The 18,408-nt window shown below is 37.7% G+C and overlaps 1 protein-coding gene across 5 annotated transcripts in view; it reads left to right on the top strand.

Moving 5' to 3' along the window:
* KLHL32 (kelch like family member 32) overlaps positions 1–18,408 on the top strand; it is a 114,141-nt gene that overhangs the window by 57,143 nt on the left and 38,590 nt on the right. For all 5 annotated transcript variants that reach the window (XR_001863765.1, XM_017739671.1, XM_008637729.2 and 2 more), the window contains one exon: positions 16,314–16,529. Coding sequence is in view for 4 of the 5 variants with exons in the window: in XM_017739671.1 (XP_017595160.1) it covers positions 16,314–16,529 (216 nt within the window). In the remaining variant the exon portion in view is untranslated. The remainder of the gene's footprint in view (positions 1–16,313; positions 16,530–18,408) is intronic.

The following is an 18,408-nucleotide window of genomic DNA, read 5'->3' on the forward strand; positions in this document are numbered from 1 at the left end:
TTCTTCCTGTCCCTCCCAGTGTATTTAGCTTTAAATTCTCCTTACAAGTTGATGCAGTTTGGATGCATGAGCCCCCAGAATGGAAGTATTTTTAACTGGGTAGTGCAGCTGTCCTTATCTGCTGGTGTTCTCAGCGACATGCCCACTTAGAAGTCTGGAAGGAAAATTTTGTTTATTGCAAGAGATGACACCCAGAAGGCAGAATGCCTGAACTGGACTTGAAATGAGGCAGTCGGACCCCTTCCTCCCCGGGCCTGGGCAGCAGGTGGCAGTGTGAGTCCGTAACAGCTTGAGCAGAGAAATTCAAGCTAAAATCAGAAAAAATGAAAAGAAAAATTATTTATTTTTACTCTGTATTAGTCTTCTGACCTAATCAGTAAAAAAGTCATTATTCACACAACACTGGGCAATATGCATTGTAATTTTTAACAAATAATAGGAAACTGTTAATGTTTTCACAGGAAATACAGTTCTGTCTTGTGCAGCAATGGTCATTTATCACTGCACTTTGTGAAATCACTCATTTGTTCTAATTTGAATGTAAATGACTCTAAGGTTTTACAAATAAGGTGACAGACTCACATAAATGTAATTGCAGGGTTCATCTCTCTCTTTTTATATATCACTCATTAAGTTATGAATTAAATACATCGTATTAAACCAGGGGCATGTCCAATGATGATATTGTAATGGCAAATTACTCTATGCTATTAGAGGTGTATTTTTTATTCATGGACATTAATTTGTCATTAAGCGGCATTAGTTTAGCACTTTTATGTGTAAGACGTGACCTGAAAGAGGAGACTTACAGCTCTAATGTGAAAGAACAGGAATATAGGCACCAGACACTGAGAGGGGTTTTTACCTCCTGTGAAAAAGCAGAGGGAACTTTTACTTAAATTTTCTTTGATCTAAAGCACTTTTAGTTGTGTTAAGCCATTTTAGCAAAGGTATTTCTGAAACAAGAAAATGCTTTATTATAAAGTATTTGCAATATGGGAAAAGCCAGAGTGCTAAGTACGAAATGGTGACTATAAATCATTTGTAACCTATGAACCTGAAGAGAACAGTGGGCTTGAAGTGAGTTACAATCTGATTTTATCTCAGAAGTATCACTGTGGTAGAGAGTTAATAGTTCCATCTTTTTTTTCCTCTATACTGGCTTACCCAAAACAGAGCTGATTTTTTTCATTCTTCATTATGAAGTAAATATCTTTTACCTCTTGTCTACTTTGTATTTTTAGATAAATTATTATTATTTTCACAGGGGTCAATTTCAAATTCTAAATGCAGTAGCAAAACCTTTCTTAAGAAAATGAATGAGAAAATGTATTACTTGATGGAATTTCAGAGGCAACTTAGCAGCTGAAGTATTTAAACTAAGGAAAATAGTGAATGACTCAGTTTTCTCTATCTTTAAAAAATGTCAAAAAAGACCTTGTAAATTTTATTGTATTTTTTCTGTCAGTTTAATAGAAGAGACTTTCAAAACCTTGTTTATTTTATGGTGAAGATGGACTGAAGCAATGAGGATCCAAGTTATACATTCTCCAGTTATGCAGTATTTGCATTTTAGTCTTTTTGGTAGACCATCTCTCATTAAAGGCAAAAGAAATCCGGACTTGATACAAACCTGTGTATTTGGCAGTTGATGCCCTGCCCCATCATTTTTTATGTTTTTCTGATGGCTTAATCATTACTGTTTGATCCATCTACCTGAACTGCTTACGACATACTCAACTAGTTGTGCTAGTTAAGAAGAGAGATTTGTTAGGAAAATTGCCAAAGCCCAAGTTATACATAAGTAGTTTCAAAAATGGAAGTACTCCAGATTATAATCTCTTTTTAACTACTGTTAAATACTATTTCAGTACTTAATAGAGAGACATTTTTTGCTAAACCATTTATGTTTATAGGGGGACCACAAAGAAAGAAACAAGTTCCGTGTCACACTAGTGATGTTCTCCAGTAGATCTCTTAGCAGCAGTAAATGAAGCAGCATTTTAGCACATGACATCATTTATGGTATTTTGTTTGCACAACTGCATGAGTAGAATTTGTATTTTGCTTCAGAAGAGTGTTGTAGACTAACTCTATTTAGAAGAAAGACACACTTTCTGTCCAGGGTATTGAATAGGCCTTGAACCTAGAATGAATATAAATGTGTACATGCTGTGATGACTTACTGAATCTTCAGCCAATATGTAATCAGAGCTTTGAAAGTTATAAATTGTCCTCATTCACCTCACTAATTCTAAAAATTAAAGGTCCAAGTCTAAAGATTAGTGGCATCAACAACTTTATTAACCATCAATAATGTCCTGCAAGTGTGTTATTTCAAACATGAAAAATACGAGAAATGTCTGTAACTTAATTTGCCCATTTTCTTGTGTGATGTATTCAAAACATCTGTTTATTAATTTGAAGGAAGTTGTTGCTAAATTTCCCATCTGTTTAAACACAGTTTTACAACATTTGTGGTTTCTATCACAGAGTGTGTCTAGCTGTATAGGCAGCATTGAATCTTAAACCAGGACTTTTATTTACAGTTCAGTACAAACTGAACTGGGAACACGTGGAAGTACTTCCACGGTAATTTTTATGGGTGCTATTGTGTCCTCTGGGTTAGAGAGGTAGTGATATTTTGGTTGAACTTGTCTTGTAAACACTTTGACCTTTGGTGTGAAAGTTTTCAAAGCTTTACAATGGAGGTTTTTTTCTAAATTCCATTTCAGTGTTTTCTCCTTGTTTATTGCATGCGGTATCTATTCTAATTATATATGTAAAGGGCCTTGAATTTCCATAGCATCTCAGCACACCTGGTTATCATGGGAAAGTATTGTATGTTCAGGTATGTTCAGTAGCCAGCAGTCACTGGGATTGGAATTCCAGCTGACTTGAGGTGGCATGTTGTGGACATGATGCCTGCCTCTCAGTATTTTTACTCATATTTTCAGCATTACCCTCTTAATGGGGAACTGAAGTATGTAGGAAGTATATGTATGCAATGGCGATGTCCAGAACCCCTGAGACTGCTATTGAAAGTTTATTGTAACCAAACACTTGAAATTATTTCACTACTCTAGGTACTATTGTGAGTCTTAACTTCCATTGAATTCCTAATCAAGTTCTGGACTCACACAGCACCATTCAGCCCTGGAACAAAACTTGAACAGGTTAAAGAACTTCTTGAAAAGGAGCAAAACAAGTAGCAAAAAGGATCAGTGTGTGCATGGTGAATATTTTGAGGTGGGGGTAAACAAACAATATTAGGCATATGTAACCTTTTATAAGCTCTTTGTAGGGTTTTGCTTTTAAGTGTGGTTGAAGTCTTTGAAATTTGAGTGTTTCAGCAACATTTCTTACTGACATTTGTATTTGAAAAGGACTGACTTTATAACACTGCATGGAATAATTATTGGCTAAAAACTTTTTCGGTAAGCTGTAGATAATTTTAAAAAGCAGTGACTGTTCTGCAGAAGTACATTCTCTTTGAAGCAACTGAGCTATGTCCCATCTTTAAATGCCTTTCCAATGTTCTGCAGAAGAGTGTCACAGGTTGGGTGAGGTTGGAAGGTACCACAATGGGTTGTCTGGTCCAGCCTCCCTGGTCAAGCATGGACACCCTAGAGCACATGGCACAGGATTGTGCCCAGATGGTTCTTGAATATTTCCAGTGAGGGAGACTCTGCAACCTCTCTAAGCAACCTGTTCCAGTGCTCAGTCACCTGTACAGTAAAGTTCTTCCTCATATTCAGGTGGAACTTCCTGTGCATCAGTTTGTGTCTATTGCCTCTTTTCCTATTGCTTGGCACCACCAGGAAGAGCCTGGCTTCATCCTCTTGGCACCATCCCTTCATGTATATTGTTGAGGTCCCCTCTCAATCATCTCTTCTTGAGAATGAACAGGCCCAGTTCCCTCAGCCTTTCCTCATAACAGAGATTCTTCAGGCCCGTAGACATCTCTGTAGCCTTTTTCTGGACCCACTCCAGAGTTCCACATCTCTCTAATACTGAGGAGCCCAGAACTGGTCACAGTTCTGCAGGTGTGGCCTCATGAGGGCTGAGTAGAGGGGTAGGATCACCTCTCAATCTGCTGGAAATGCTCTTCCTAATGTACCCCAGGACCCCTTTTTGGCCACCAGGACACACTGCTGGCTCATGGACAGCTTGCAGTCCACCAGGTCTCCCATGTCCTTCTCCACAGTGTTGCTTCGCTTGATTCTATTGTGTTTCAAGGGAAATGCTAGAGAGGTGCCTTTCAAACTCTTCAGGACTGAGGTCCTGGAAATGATCTGTAGTTGTGAATACTTAGAAACTGGGCCTACAGTGATCTATTCAGCTTTTAAAGGTGGTATCTTTAGGGTGAAATCATGAAGTCAGTGAGAATTTCACCATTTGGTTGTCTTAAATATTTGGTGCATTGATTAAATGTTTTTCTCTTCTCTTTCTGTGGATAAAAAAGGCTTTATGCTAAAGCAAGGGATTCTGACAGTAAGCTGTTTGAGACCTGGGAGTGAGGGCAGAAAAGAAATTTTTTATTCTTGGTAAGAACTGCTAGAATCACATGAACAAGAGTCATCATGATCTTTGAAGGCTTGTACATTCCTTCTGGTGCTTGGCACCTTTCAGCAGTGTGAACATTCACATGTATTAGCTTTGGGGGACCTGTGGCTTTTTTGGCACTACTGAAGGTCAGATGTAGGAAATGTCAAACTGCATGTTGAGTCAAGGCCCATTTTTTGCATTTGGCCTTCACCCTTTCCAGGTTTTCTAGTTTTGAAAGTCAGACTTATAATTTCTGACTGAAAGAATGATAGTCAGTAATGCTTAAAATATGCTTAGCCTGGGGGAAAAAAAGGAGGCTCAGGGAAGACCTTATCACTCTCTACAACTCCCTGAAAGGAGGCTGTAGCCTGCTGGGGGGTCTGTCTCTGCTCGCGGGCAACCAGCAGCAGGACAAGAGGACTCAGTCTTAAGCTGTGCTGGGGGAGGTTTAGGCAGAACATTAGGAAAAAATGCTTCATGTAAAGAGTGATTTGCTGTTGGAATGGGCTGCCCAGGGAGGTGGTGGAGTCATTGTCCCTAGAAGTGTTTATAAAAAGACTGGATGTGGCACTTAGTGCCTTGATCTAGTTGACAAAGTGGTGTTATTTCATAGGTTGGACTTGATGATCTCAAAGGTCTTTTTCAACCTAGTTAATGCTGTGATTCTGTGAATACAAGCAAACTCCTCTTGATCCTCACATGTATTATTTTTTTTTCAATTCTGTGGTTCTTCCAGATTTTTTTCATTCTTTACTTTTCTGCCCATTTATGGCCTACCACTATCCCTTTTAATACTGTTTACCTCCTGAAATCAGTTCTGATTATTACATAGTAAACCTAGTAACACAGCTCCTAGTTGTGGGAAAAAGAGATGTTCTTTTCACTGCATAAATCTGGGGAAAGAGAGTTGTAGAGAGTTTTATTCTACTGGGGTGTAATGCTTGTACAATACATGTTGCAGACATTTTGCTGGTTTTTGAGCTGAGGTCAGGTATTGCAGAAGCATAGAGATACCTGAACAAATAAGTTTTCCAAATAAAATGGAAATGTTGCCTTTTTATCATTCAGATACTTACATTCAGGTTCTTTTAACTGCTGAGTACTCTCATATCTTCCTGCAGCTGCAACAAGACTCCTGCTTTTGAGAGGAATGAGAAACCATTTTAACCCCAGAGGTCAAATTGCACAAATATTTCCTTCTTTACCTGAACAGACAGTTGCCAAAAAAACTTGTTTTATTGCAGTAATTTTTTTTTTTTAAATGCAGAGCTGCAAAATGTACATAATCCCATGAAGCCAATGCAAACAATCCTGTACTTTCTAGTTCCTTGTCCAGGGTAGCTCTGATCCTACATTCACGCACCAGAAGCTATTTTCTGAAAATTTAGTCAGAGCTTTTTTCTTTCATATAGTCTCTCCATGTTATAAATATCTTTGCTGAAGATCAAATCCTTCAGGAGTCTTTCTTTAAAAAACTGAGCTGAGCACCTGAAATCCTGCAAGGTTGGTTTTCCAACCTGTAGTATTTAAGTATCCTTAAAGTTTGGACTTCAGAACTGGGACCAATAATTGAAGAGTAGCTTTAAAATGTAATGTTGAAGCAGCAAGAGGGTTTGTTTCTTTCATTGGGCAGTACTACATGTGCATTTTATGACATGAGCTTATTTTTTTTTGCCGCAGCACTGCTCCGAGAACTGATGTTGCTATTTATCACTGCTTCTTAGTGCCTCCTGATGGCTTGTCGGTGTTGTTCCAAATAGAGACTGGTATATTTTCTATATTATGTTAATAGTTCACAGATAGATAGCGATGTAGATATAGCCACAATTTTTTTTCTTTTTTTTCTTTTTTTTTTAATTACTTAACCAGGAAAGCCTGACAATACTCATGCTGTCCTAGCAGAGTCTTCTGCAGAATCTGTGGACAAAACTTACTCTACTTCAGTTAAACTGTTAACAGTATTGGATCAAAATTGATTCCTTGAGGACTTTGTTGGAAAAAGTTGCACTGCTTTATAAGTTACCATTATCGACTTCATTTTGAGATTGAACAAATTTTTCATTAAGCAAATCTTTGATCTGCCTGAGATGCATCCTACTAAAAGTGTGTGATATATGAAATTTATGAAACATAACACACAAATTTCTATAATTCTCCTTGTGTTAAGCTTGTCCCATTTTATGCTGTTAATATTTTTGGGAACTTGGAAAACGGAGCTCTCCCGAGGTTTCAAAAAAATAACGTTCCCCTACTTATGCCTTAATCCTTTCCTGCAAGTCAAATGTTAATAGATAGCTTAGGTGATGTGATTCTTATAATGCAGTAGGAAGTACTGATTTCAAATTGTGACTGTTTCTGCTTTGCCTATCAAAGTTATGCTCATTATTGAGTTACCCTGCACTGGATTCCACCTTTCTGTATATGCAGTATCACATACTACCTTAAAATTCTACAGAAGTTTCATTGCTTTGGGTTGTTCCGCAAATATCTCTGAGACTTGAATTTATCTGTGTTAAATAACCAGTTGTCCCACATATTTTAGACAACTTGTTTCATTCTCTGGTGTTATTAGATGACCAGCTCACTACAGATACCCTTTTCCAAATGTAAATTTTTACACGTGTCTGTTAGCTTTGTAATCCTTAAATATTTGGTGACAGGCTGTTGCCTGAAATAGGTTTTTAAGAAAGGTGGCCCCTTGCTGGGCTAAATACAGAGCACATGTATACATCAATGAAATGTTCCAGAAATAAAATGTCATAATAGGATTATGAAACCATTGTTTAAATCATATTACATATTCTTTGTACATTAACATCCTTCTCCTTATTTAGAGTGTTAACATCAGTATATTCAGATAATTCTGAATATGCTTCCTGTTTGTTATTTAGCGGAATGTCTTGAGTTGTGAATGTTGCCTTCCTTTTTTTAGTTAGTGACTATGATGCTTTTTATCAGTCTTCATCATTTTTCATTTACATGTATGCAGAGTAGTTGGAGGAACTATCACTCAGCCTCCTCGAGAAGCCATGTCTTCTCTGAATTGTGATTCTAAATCTCCTGCTATATTCCAATACTGTTTGCCTCTTGTAATCTCTGGGATTCTTGTCTGGATCTACTCTCTTGTTCTGTGGTCTGGAGTTTTTTCATGACGTGGCCTCACCAGTGCTGAGTACAGAGGGACAATCACTGCTCTGGTCCTGCTGGCCACACTATTCTTTATACAAGCCAGGATGCCATTGGCCTTCTTGGCCACCTGAGCACAGGGCTGGCTGATGTTCCGCTGCTGTCCACCAGCCTCCTTTTCCACTGGGCAGTTTTGCAGCTACTCTGCCCCCAGCCTGTAGTGCTGCAGGGGGTTGTTGTGGCCAAAGTGCAGGCCCCAGCACTAGGTCTTGTTGAATCTCATACTGTTGGCCTCAGCCCATTGATCCAGACATAATTTGAAACAAGTCTTAAAAAAAATCATTGAAATAATTTTCCCCCCAGTAACTGGTATGGAACAGGACAATTACAAGATCTGTTACTGTACTAGTTTGAAAACAAACCAGTGGGAGGCACCAAGTCAGAATAACAATTTAATAGGGAAATTAAAAAAAAGGCAAAGGGAGAAAACACTGGTTCAAACTGACAGAGTCAGGATACAACCTGACACCCTGTTAGTCAGGGTGGCGGTCACAGTCCGATAAGATGGTGGCTGCACTCCTCCTGAAGTGGTGGGTGTGGGTTCGTTTGAAGAAAAAAGGGTCTGCTCTTCCTCAGAAGGTCCAGTGGTGGCTATGTAGCTCCTGTTCTCTGGGAATCCCATGGAAAGGGTGTCTGTGGTGTTCAGAGTCTCAGATTATGTCCAGGATGGAATGCTTGGCTCCTCCCTCTGGGTGGAGCATCTCACAATGGGGTAATGAGTCATGAGGCCAAGTGTTGATTAGGCTCATTAACAGAAGATAGTCCGGAGGGAGTTCTCTCTGAGTCAGGCGGCAGGACAATGATGGGCCATTAACAGAAAGATGGTCTGGGGGGAGGAGGCAAGGAAAACACTGCCCCACCTGGTTTCAGCTCATGAGGGTGGTTACAGAATACACTGCAACCCAGGACAGTTACTCAAATATAGAAAGAAATTAAAGAAGTGATTGGAAAATAGTTTCTGAGTATAGTTTCTCAATAGAAACTATTGCATCATAATTCCCATTTGTAATATGTCATATTATTTCTGTCTTGCCTGGCAGACTGAGTGGCTGGTGCTGTGTCTCACTTGAGGACCAAGTTTACAGAGAATTTTCATGTATTAAATCATATGATGACTTTGAGCTACTAATGTGATGGCAGCAAGAAAAAGGCAGTTTTACTTTTAAGATATTTCATACAAAGTAATTTCTAGACCTAAGAAAGTATTAATGCTACTTTACAAGGTATTGCTGAAAAATTGGGAGTACTGGGAAGAGTTTGTCCATGCAGAAGAATAAGTGAAATCAAAACTGTGAAGTGTAGAAAAGGTCAGCTAAGATGATCGGGAATGCCTGTTTTACACGAGAAGATTAAAAGAGTCTGCCTTGTTTAGTCTAGCAAAATGAGGGCTGAGGAGGAATATCATTGCTTTCTGTAAATATATCAAGGGAGTAAATACTGAGGGAGGGGGGAGCAGGGAGTGAAACATTGTGCTGTTAAATCTAAAAGATAATGTTGGTACAGAAGCAAATGCATATAAACTGTCTGAGTAAATTAAACTAGAAATTAGGAGATGGAGTCTCAAAATCAGCTGATCCTTCTTGTAATAGTAGTTGGGAACAAAATGGATCTTTCTTAATTTATGATAAAGGTGCCTTGATGAGCTTGTGGTATAGTAGAGGAATAGACCTCCACTTCTATGTTCTCATGGCCTTAAACTGTTATTACTCCTGTATTCTCATGGCCTTAGGCGGTTATAGGAGCATGTAACAAAAAAAACCCCAAAAAAGAATAGTATTATACAGTCCTATTTTTCTTCTTCTGGTTTGTAATTATTTATTTTAACTACTACTCCTGTAAGGTTTGGGTTTCTAAGGGACAATTCTTGCTCTTTCTGGGTTTGTCAATATTAGCAACAAAAACAAAAAAAGAGAACACTTACCATAAAAAATTACTGGTTGTTGATGCATTAGGCAAGTAATTTTCAGCTTTCCACTTACACTGTAGTAAATCCACAGGGCTAGCAAAACTATAAAATGATAAATCATCTGCAGAGGCTGTATTCTGTGATTTCTGCTGGAGTAAAGAGTATATGAATGTGTATGAGACATGTTATTCCTCACAACATGTTTGAAGAAAAGGCAAGCTCCCATAGTTGGCAAAAACAGTAAATCTTGATAAATCTCATCAAATCTCTGCTTTGTGTTTCTACTGTCTGAAATGGTATAAAAGTGCCGGGTGAAGGATTAGAAGATCTCCATGTTCCTTCATCCCTGTACTTTTTTTTGTTAAATAGCATTGATTACTACAGTTATCTTGCCAGGAGTAGCTGGTGAGATGTGAAGCTTTTCATTTGGGGAGTTTCTGTGCCAGGGACACTTAAAATAGTTTTAAAAATTCCTATAGCAGCATCCGTTAACCAAGGGAATGCAGCTACTGAAACCTCTGCAGAACCTGACCTGTAGTTGTTCCACTGGTACTGATGCCTTTTCCTGGTCTTAAAATCAAGAGTCAAACAAGGTTAGAAGGGAAAAAGGGATTTTACCTTGGTATTTATTTTAAGGATCCTTAGGTGCACCACGTCCAGGTGGATTGCACCGAAATGCACACCACAGTACACACCCACTATAGATTGGACCTATAGATTATAGGTCCTACCAGTGAGTTTATCTATCAAACAGTCCCCAATGAGAGGCTCGAATGAGCCCCCCTCCCCAAGGAGACTTCCCCTGAATGGTTCTATCTTAGTTTGCAAAATGTGTTCTGGAGAGGACCTTGGGATTTGGGGCACACTAACCCCTACCTACGAAGCTTCTAAAATGTTTAGTCTCCTAGCTGAATAAACAAGTCCAAGAATGTAGGCAAAAAGCACTAAGAATACAGAAGTTGTAAGAAGGTATAACAGGGGTATAAAAGAAAAGGCAAAAAATGATCATGGCATCAGTACCATGAAAATTTAACTGTGTAGTCTTAATGTTTCATTATTTTATTTCTTTCTGTGATATATGTAATTGTGTATGCAGATTATAAAAGGTATGTATAATCAGGGTCACCTGAAATATTTAATTGGATTGCCAGTTGAAGATATTTGTACTATTTAATAAAGTAGATCGATCTGACTGGGTTTCAGGAAAATGTTTGCTTATTGTTAGTTTTACACATGTCATGTTTCACTTTCTTTTTTTGAAGACTGCACATTTGTGTCATCACATGAGCAATCTGAGAATGTCATGTCTTTCCTCTGTGCTTGTGAAGCTCACAGGCCTCCTCTGTGTCTTCAAAGAGAATTCTCACTAGCACCAGCCAGCAGAATTAAACCTGAAAACTGAGCAGATACAGAGAAACAATAAGTGAGAAGGGAAATGAATTCTCATAGGGTAGAGGGAAAATAATAGGCTGAAATGTTTTGATATTGTTGGTCTTTTACTTGGCTCTAGACCTACTTTGAAATTGCAGCAAGGATGCAAATTAACTTTTCATGCTTAAAGGAGAAAACGAAAGCAAGAGTTACAGAAAGTGTTGAGAAAGCAGTGATCTATCAGAAAAATTAATTGTATAAAATGAGTCACTTAGAAAGCCATCTTTTACTTTGTCTATAAACACATCTGCAGTCTGCACTTAACTCATAATAAGTGTAATCAGTTCTATACATTGAAAAATTCTGAGCCAGCTGTTCCACTGTGACCAGGCTTCAGCAAAATGGTTTTCATGGTTCAACTGGATGACTTTGGTGTTTAACAGAGGCAAATTTCAAATAAGATCTAAAATACACTTTTTCTGCTTATGCTTATTATGAAACGTTTATGTCTGTTGCTGTGCTGTTGAGTGTGTGTGATCTGTTAGTTCTTAAATGTGTGAGGTTTTGCAGAACTAAAACCTTTGATATAGAAGGAAACAACTAGAACCAGCAGAAATGGATTTCTTTTATCTTAAAATTGTGTTGATCCCTTTTGTTGTCAGGTAAGTATATTTTTGTCACTACAGGTTTTCATTTCGTTACTATCCCTTACCTATTTAGAGTCCATCTTTGCTGTAATTTTTGTCAAGGTTCTCTTCTGAGTGGTGCAGCTGGTTCATAGTATTTAATGTGGCAGAGAACCTGGAGGACATAGGGTCAAGACCCTGTTGTATTAGGTGCTGCTTATGGATTTTGAATAACCTTGTCCCTGTCTCAGAGACCTCACACTTGGGTTTGGGGTTTTTTTTTTTTTTGCTTTAAAGAGGCTGAACCCCTTTTAGAAAAAGGGGAAATAGTGTCACCATGCAACTCTTCTCTGCTACAGCTAGTCATTTAATACCTTGATTTATGACAGTGTTGTAATCTAAATAGGAAGCAGGTGGAGTTACAACTGGGTACGGTATTTTGGATATTAATGGCTTGGCTTGGCAGTGGAATTCTAAAGCTGTATATACTTTTTCTGTTTTAATTATGCATTCATTAAAAGCTTTTATACCCAACAGAATAAAGTAAATATTGTTTGATCTCCGTAGTGTGCTCCCAGACTGTAGATTTGCACAGCAGGGTCTTGATAATCTGAATAAATTGTATTTCCCCGAGGAGTTTATCTTTCAAATAAGGTCATAAAGAAATGCATTCTTTCCCCTTAGTTCTCCTTGTGCTTTTTCTGCTATTTATAACACGGAGCACAGGAATAGAGGTATATTGTAGTCTGCTGTGTACTTGGTTATGATTAACTCTAATTTATCAATCTGTTACATCCTTTTCTGTGGCTTGTGCAAGGCAATTATTCTTTAAAGTACAAATGAATAAAGATGGTTTTGGAAGCAATTTAAACACAATGTTTATATCTATTTTTCCTGTTTGACAATTTATCATATCTCTATATTAAAATACACCTATGTATCAAAATATGCACAGTCATATAATTTGTTTTGAATATTTAATATTGTCGTATTTCAGATTATATTTGTTTGTAGAACTTATTTTCTTTTATGAGGCTTTTAAATGTCAGATCATTGTTGAATTGTTTTGACATCTAAAGGTTGATGCTACTGAATCAGAAGACCAGTAGTGGGGAACAGTGGATTCCCTTACTTCAGTGGGGGATGCACACTAAGTAGGATGCATAGGATCTAAGCTAGTTTCTTATTTTAGAAGTAGACACTGAGAAGTAATTTAGCCAATTTACTAAATTTGGTTTGAGTTTACTGTGAGATTTCAGGACTATTTCAACTTCAGTTTTAAGTGCTGTGTCTATAATTTTATACATATTTTCTTAGTCTGAATGTGTTTCAGCAGTGTAACATACAGCATATTAGAAGATATAGGATCACTACCTTTCCCTAATTCTCTTCAGCTCTTAGTGACAGTTCTGCTTATGTTCATATTTCATCCTTCAGTTCAAAAAAGATAAGTAGCACATACATAAAAGTTTCTAAAAAAAGGGGTTAAAAGTTTCAATAATTTACATAAGCCTGGTTTGTATTTCATGTTTTCAAAGAACATATACTGCAGTACAGTACCAGAAGAATCTTGCACACTACTTCAAAATTTTGTAGTTGCTCAGTTAACACAATATGATAAAATCTGTGGAAAGCAGAGACTGCCAGTACTCTTACTCATGACCACATCTAAGTTTCCTGTTCAGTGACCTATTTCACCATTTACCACAGGTTTTAATTTGATTAAGGTTTTAGTGTGAAAAATCTATTCAAATCAGACTGAGTTGACAGTGATTGCTTTGATCCTTCCTGTGGGATTTTTTTAAAGCTATGTGCATTTTTCTTGCAAGTAACTCACATACTGCATTTTAGTCTATTTCTGAAAGTCTTACCACTTATAAGAGCAAAGTTATATGATCTGAGGTATACCTCGAGCAATCTCAGTGTGGCATTTTTTCCCTTTAGGATCATAACTGAGTAATGTACAGTACTGTGTAATCTTGATTTTCTTTTGTAAAAGCTAATGCACTATTTGCCTCTTCGTCTGTGAAATACAAACCTGTAGATCAACTCTAACCTTACAAAACCAGAAATGAAAGTTACTGATTCCAGGCCAAGGCCAGTTTTAACAAAACACACTTGTAGTATTCATTAAGAAGTAAACTTTCTAAGTTCAGCACATAACTAACATATTATGTTAAGAAGCATCAAAAATCATCTGAAACTTACCAATGAAAATAAGTAAACACATAACCCCAATAATAAATAAACACACATACATAAATAAGTATTTGGAATAAGTTATTACATGCTGTATTGTAAATAAACAACTGGTGAGATTTTATTTATACATCTGTAAGTATATTTGGCCTCTGCAACTGTAAAACAGCTTTCATAAAAACAACTTCAGTTGTTGCTGTTGATTTGAGGGGATAGGGGAGTTTGGAGGATCATGAAAAATATCCAAACCAAAAATTAAGGCTTACCAGTGTCATTCAGATTTCACTGGAAATGTGAAGATTTTTCAGGGGTAGATTGCATTTGTGTGTCTCATTACTGATTCTCTCTAATAAGGAAAGATTTTACTATGTTATCTCCAGTATTGTCCTCTTCTGAATTCTGCTAAAAGCCACCTCTCCTTCTCAACTGACACTTAGTGGGCTTTGACCTGGTATGTATTTTAGTGGGGCTGTTGATCCTCAGCTCACATTGCTTGATTATTTATTTATTTATTTATTTTTATCCTCCCTAGACATAGCCATTGACCACAAAAGAGCTCCATAAATACACACTGAGCTCTTCTAAATTTCTTTCTGGCATTTGGGATTTATTCAATCAGCGAGTTCTTTGAAAAGAGTTTTCTAAACCAGAGACAGTAAATTGTGGTTGTTGCTTGTCAAATACTGTGATGTTTGCTTTGATCAGACTCCTATGTGCTGTTGCCACCACTGCATGGCCATCACAGGAGTGGTGTTGTGAGGTACCATCTGTGATCTGAAGATATTAAATTACCAAGCAAGCACACAGACCAGATACTTCTCATGTAAAATTCATTCTTTTCTCTTTCTTTCTGCAACTGCAGATTTATCCTTGCCTCCTCTGTGTTAGTGTGAGGAGGAGCTGACACTAGAGTAACTGTGGCTTTTGGGATGATGGCTGTTAGTGCTTGTTCTGACAATGTAAAGAACTTATCTTTGTACTTCCAAGAAAACCATGTGAAACTCTTATGCAGCAGTCTAAGTAGATAATGAATAGGATTCATCTTTAGTGTACAACTCTGCTAGGGAAGGTGCACTGTTCAGACTGGGAGATTATGTAACAAGCAGGAACCTCCACAGGAATTTGATTCTATTTCCTCCAGTACTGACTCTAAGCAGGTAAAAAAAATTCTTTCTCCACTCTCCATTGCATATGCATAAACAGCTCCACAGTCATTGGGACAGGCACCCAATTCACACGTTCAAGATGTAGTCCATAAAACATTCCAAAAAAACCCCTCTTCGCACTTTCCCATCTTCCCTGTTGCTCTGCTCTATCTGCCAGCCGTGCAGCTCATTTGACATTTACAAGATTTCTTGTCAGTTTCATTTGGTGCTGCCATTCCATCCAGCAGAGCAGTGAAAGTGAAATTGACTTAATTTAGTCTGTTTCTCTTCCTTGCTCCAGTCCCCGTGTTAACTCACCAGCAAAGTGAGACTGACGAGGCTCCTTGTCATTCTCACACATGGGGCTGGTCAAGGAGCAGGCGGCTGATAGGGAGCAATGCGGTAAATTGGAAGATGAAAACTAGGATTGCGGAGGAGAGAGGAAGAGAGGTGTGAACATGCAGCAAGAACGGAGAAAACGGGTAAACATGACTATTTCCCAGGTGTCCTGGGTACTTTTCTCTAATAAAGGTGAATTCTTGGCCTCTTCCCTGAAGGGAGCAGTGTGGTCTAGAACTGCAGTAGTTAGTTGTCCAGGTACTAATTTACGAGGGATGCCAAGTTGGAAACATTAGCCCATAAATATAGGTCATCTGTTAGCAGGATGGACAAAGCTCCCTGCCTTGAGCTACTGCAGCTTGTCTCTTCGCATTTTCAGCTGCCAGAAGGAGAGGGAGAAACAGTAGGCGGCCAGCATCCACTATATGTTGATGCCAGTAGTTGGAGAAATAACAAAGGGTTCATTTGTTTATTGAAAAAAAAATTAATACGTAATAAAATGTAGCTCAGCATCTTGTATTTTGTGAGATTTCATTGAATGAAAAGTTGTGCTACACAGGTGCTCTAGTTCAATGAAAACAGTAAATAATGAACAAACAGTTGCTTTGTAACAAAACATTGTAGTTAAAAAATACATCTTTTAAATCCACTTGTTAGCTCCTGTGAGCTCTTGACATACAGTGTAAATCATGCTGGTTTATTATATTGTGTACTAATCCATATTTCTTACAGATGCGTTATGCATATATAACCTTAGAAGTTGCAGTATAAATTAGTACTATCATATATATTTGCATATGCACTGGTAACACTTACATATACATTTTGAATGAGGCTGTATTAATTAACTTCAAGTTATATTGCCTTCCTTCTCCACAGCTCCAAAAGAATAACCATTTTTCATTATCTGAGACTTGTGGATTTTTATATTCTCTGTTTTGTGTTTGGGATTTTTTTTTTGTGACCTGTATTTTATTTTCTTCATCCATTTAGGAATTAAATAGTTTTAATTACTTGGACCTGTACAAGCTTGCGGATCTTTTCAACCTCACTTTGTTGGAGAATGCAGTCATTGGCTTCTTAGTAAAACATCTCTCTGAGCTATTGAAGAGTCATCCTGAAGAAGTTCTGGCACTCCCATACTGTCTTCTCCGAGAGGTTTTTAAAAGCGATAGACTCACTTCACTCAGTGAAGAACAAATCTGGCAGGTAAGGAGATTGGTGAACAACCAGAATGTGTGACACTCTATAAACCATAGCAGTAATCTGTTGTTTTGAAACCCTGGAGCAATCTCGAGGGAGAATAAGCACTTGAGCAAAAACTGTGAATAACAACTGAAGGAAATTTCTAAATGAAATTCTAAAAGTGTTGTGTTGTGTTAATGCAATTACTTTGTTTGAAAGAGAAATTTGTCATGCTGTTTAACTTCTGCTACTTAAATACAGCCAGAGATTTTCCTCCAGATCCAACTTCTTTGGTGGGAAGAGATGGCTGATGCATGCAACTCCATTATAATTGCCTCTGATGAGGCTAGTGCTATGAGTCTGGTGGCAAACCTGCTTCTGCAGTCTCTCTCATTCACTTCAGACAAACTTAGCTTATAAATTCAATAGTCATTAAAATTGTTTGGGCCACCACAGCCAACTTTGCCTGAAGCAAATGAGAGAATCATCACACAGGCAGGTCTGCTCTGAGGTGAGTGGAGGCTTCTGTAGAAGGTTTGTGGCAAGAAGCTGGAGATCACTTCCTTTTAAAAAGCTGGATCTAGAAAAGGACCAGATTGCTAGCCATAAAGTATTAACAAGATAAAAGCATTATGTTGTCATTATATTATGACCTTTAGTGTGTATGGGCTGGGAGAAAACCTAGTGTGAGAAAAACACATAGCCTATTAAGAGAAACACAAAAACTAAACCAAAATCTGTCCTTGGAAGAATTCCCGTTGTATGTCTGTAAAAATTCACTATAGAGTGGAAGGAAATCTCTGTAATATTGATTACCCAAAGATTCCTTTTTGCTGTCATGTTTTAGAGAGGAAAGTATTTCCATGTATTTCAAGGTAGAAGGACACTTGCTGAAAAGAAATCTGTGCATTCCTTTTAGGAAGTGCGTTATATTGGTCCAACAGAGAAGACTGTGATTCAGAAGACTGATTTCTATTTCAACCCCTATTATTAATTTATTTATCTTTTTGATTATTCTAAGGAAATAACTACATTTAGATGCCATCAGTTTCTCAAAATGTAAAGTGTGTATTCATCAGAGGGATGTTTCATGTTCTGTGGATGAATAATGTCATGCTGGAACAAAATATTTATTCTTAAAAAAATAAAAATGTCAGGTTAAGTTCTTTAAACCACGAAACCAGTATGAAAATGTAACATAACCCTTCAGTATAATAAAAGGCATATATGTTTCCAAAATTTTGAGGCTTTAGATTATGGAGTATGTTACAAAGATGATATTTTCTGCAAATACCAAAATAAAGTTGGACTTTTTCCTGTTCTAGTCTCTGGAGGATGCCTGTACAACGGAACCTGCTGTATACTACACATGAGGATGGGTTGTGTTTGGTTTAGGGTTTCAAGGCACACTACTCTGGAGTCCTAGCCCATATTCCCTTTATCAAAAGCAAGTTTTGATGTACAGGTTTATGCATGGAGCATGGATGATTGGCCGATTGGGTTTTATCATCGTTTGTCTGCAGGGTTGGTGGACTCCCCTAGCTTGGGTGTACTTGGGCCATACAAGTATAAGTTAATATTCACTCAGTAATGAGCAAGCACATCCCAAGTAATAGGCCCTCTGTAACCTGCTGTAATGATGTTTGGGAAGTGGGAGTTTTTAAATCGTGTCTCACTGTCCTGTCCTGCAAGAAAGACTCAGAAGTAATTTTCTTAATTGTGTGCACTCCAGTCAATGAACACTTCATGAGGCAAATATGACAAAGCCTCTGTTTCTGTTGCAGGGTCATACTGGGGAGAGATAATTATGGGTAATATGCTGCTTTCTGAGTGACAACAAACTCCACACTGTCCATTTAAGTGTTATCATAATTGCCTCTCTAAAGGTTACTAATGCTCTTCC

The sequence above is a fragment of the Corvus brachyrhynchos genome, unplaced genomic scaffold (genome assembly GCF_000691975.1).
Source record: "Corvus brachyrhynchos isolate BGI_N302 unplaced genomic scaffold, ASM69197v1 scaffold14, whole genome shotgun sequence".
Lineage (NCBI taxonomy): Eukaryota > Metazoa > Chordata > Aves > Passeriformes > Corvidae > Corvus > Corvus brachyrhynchos.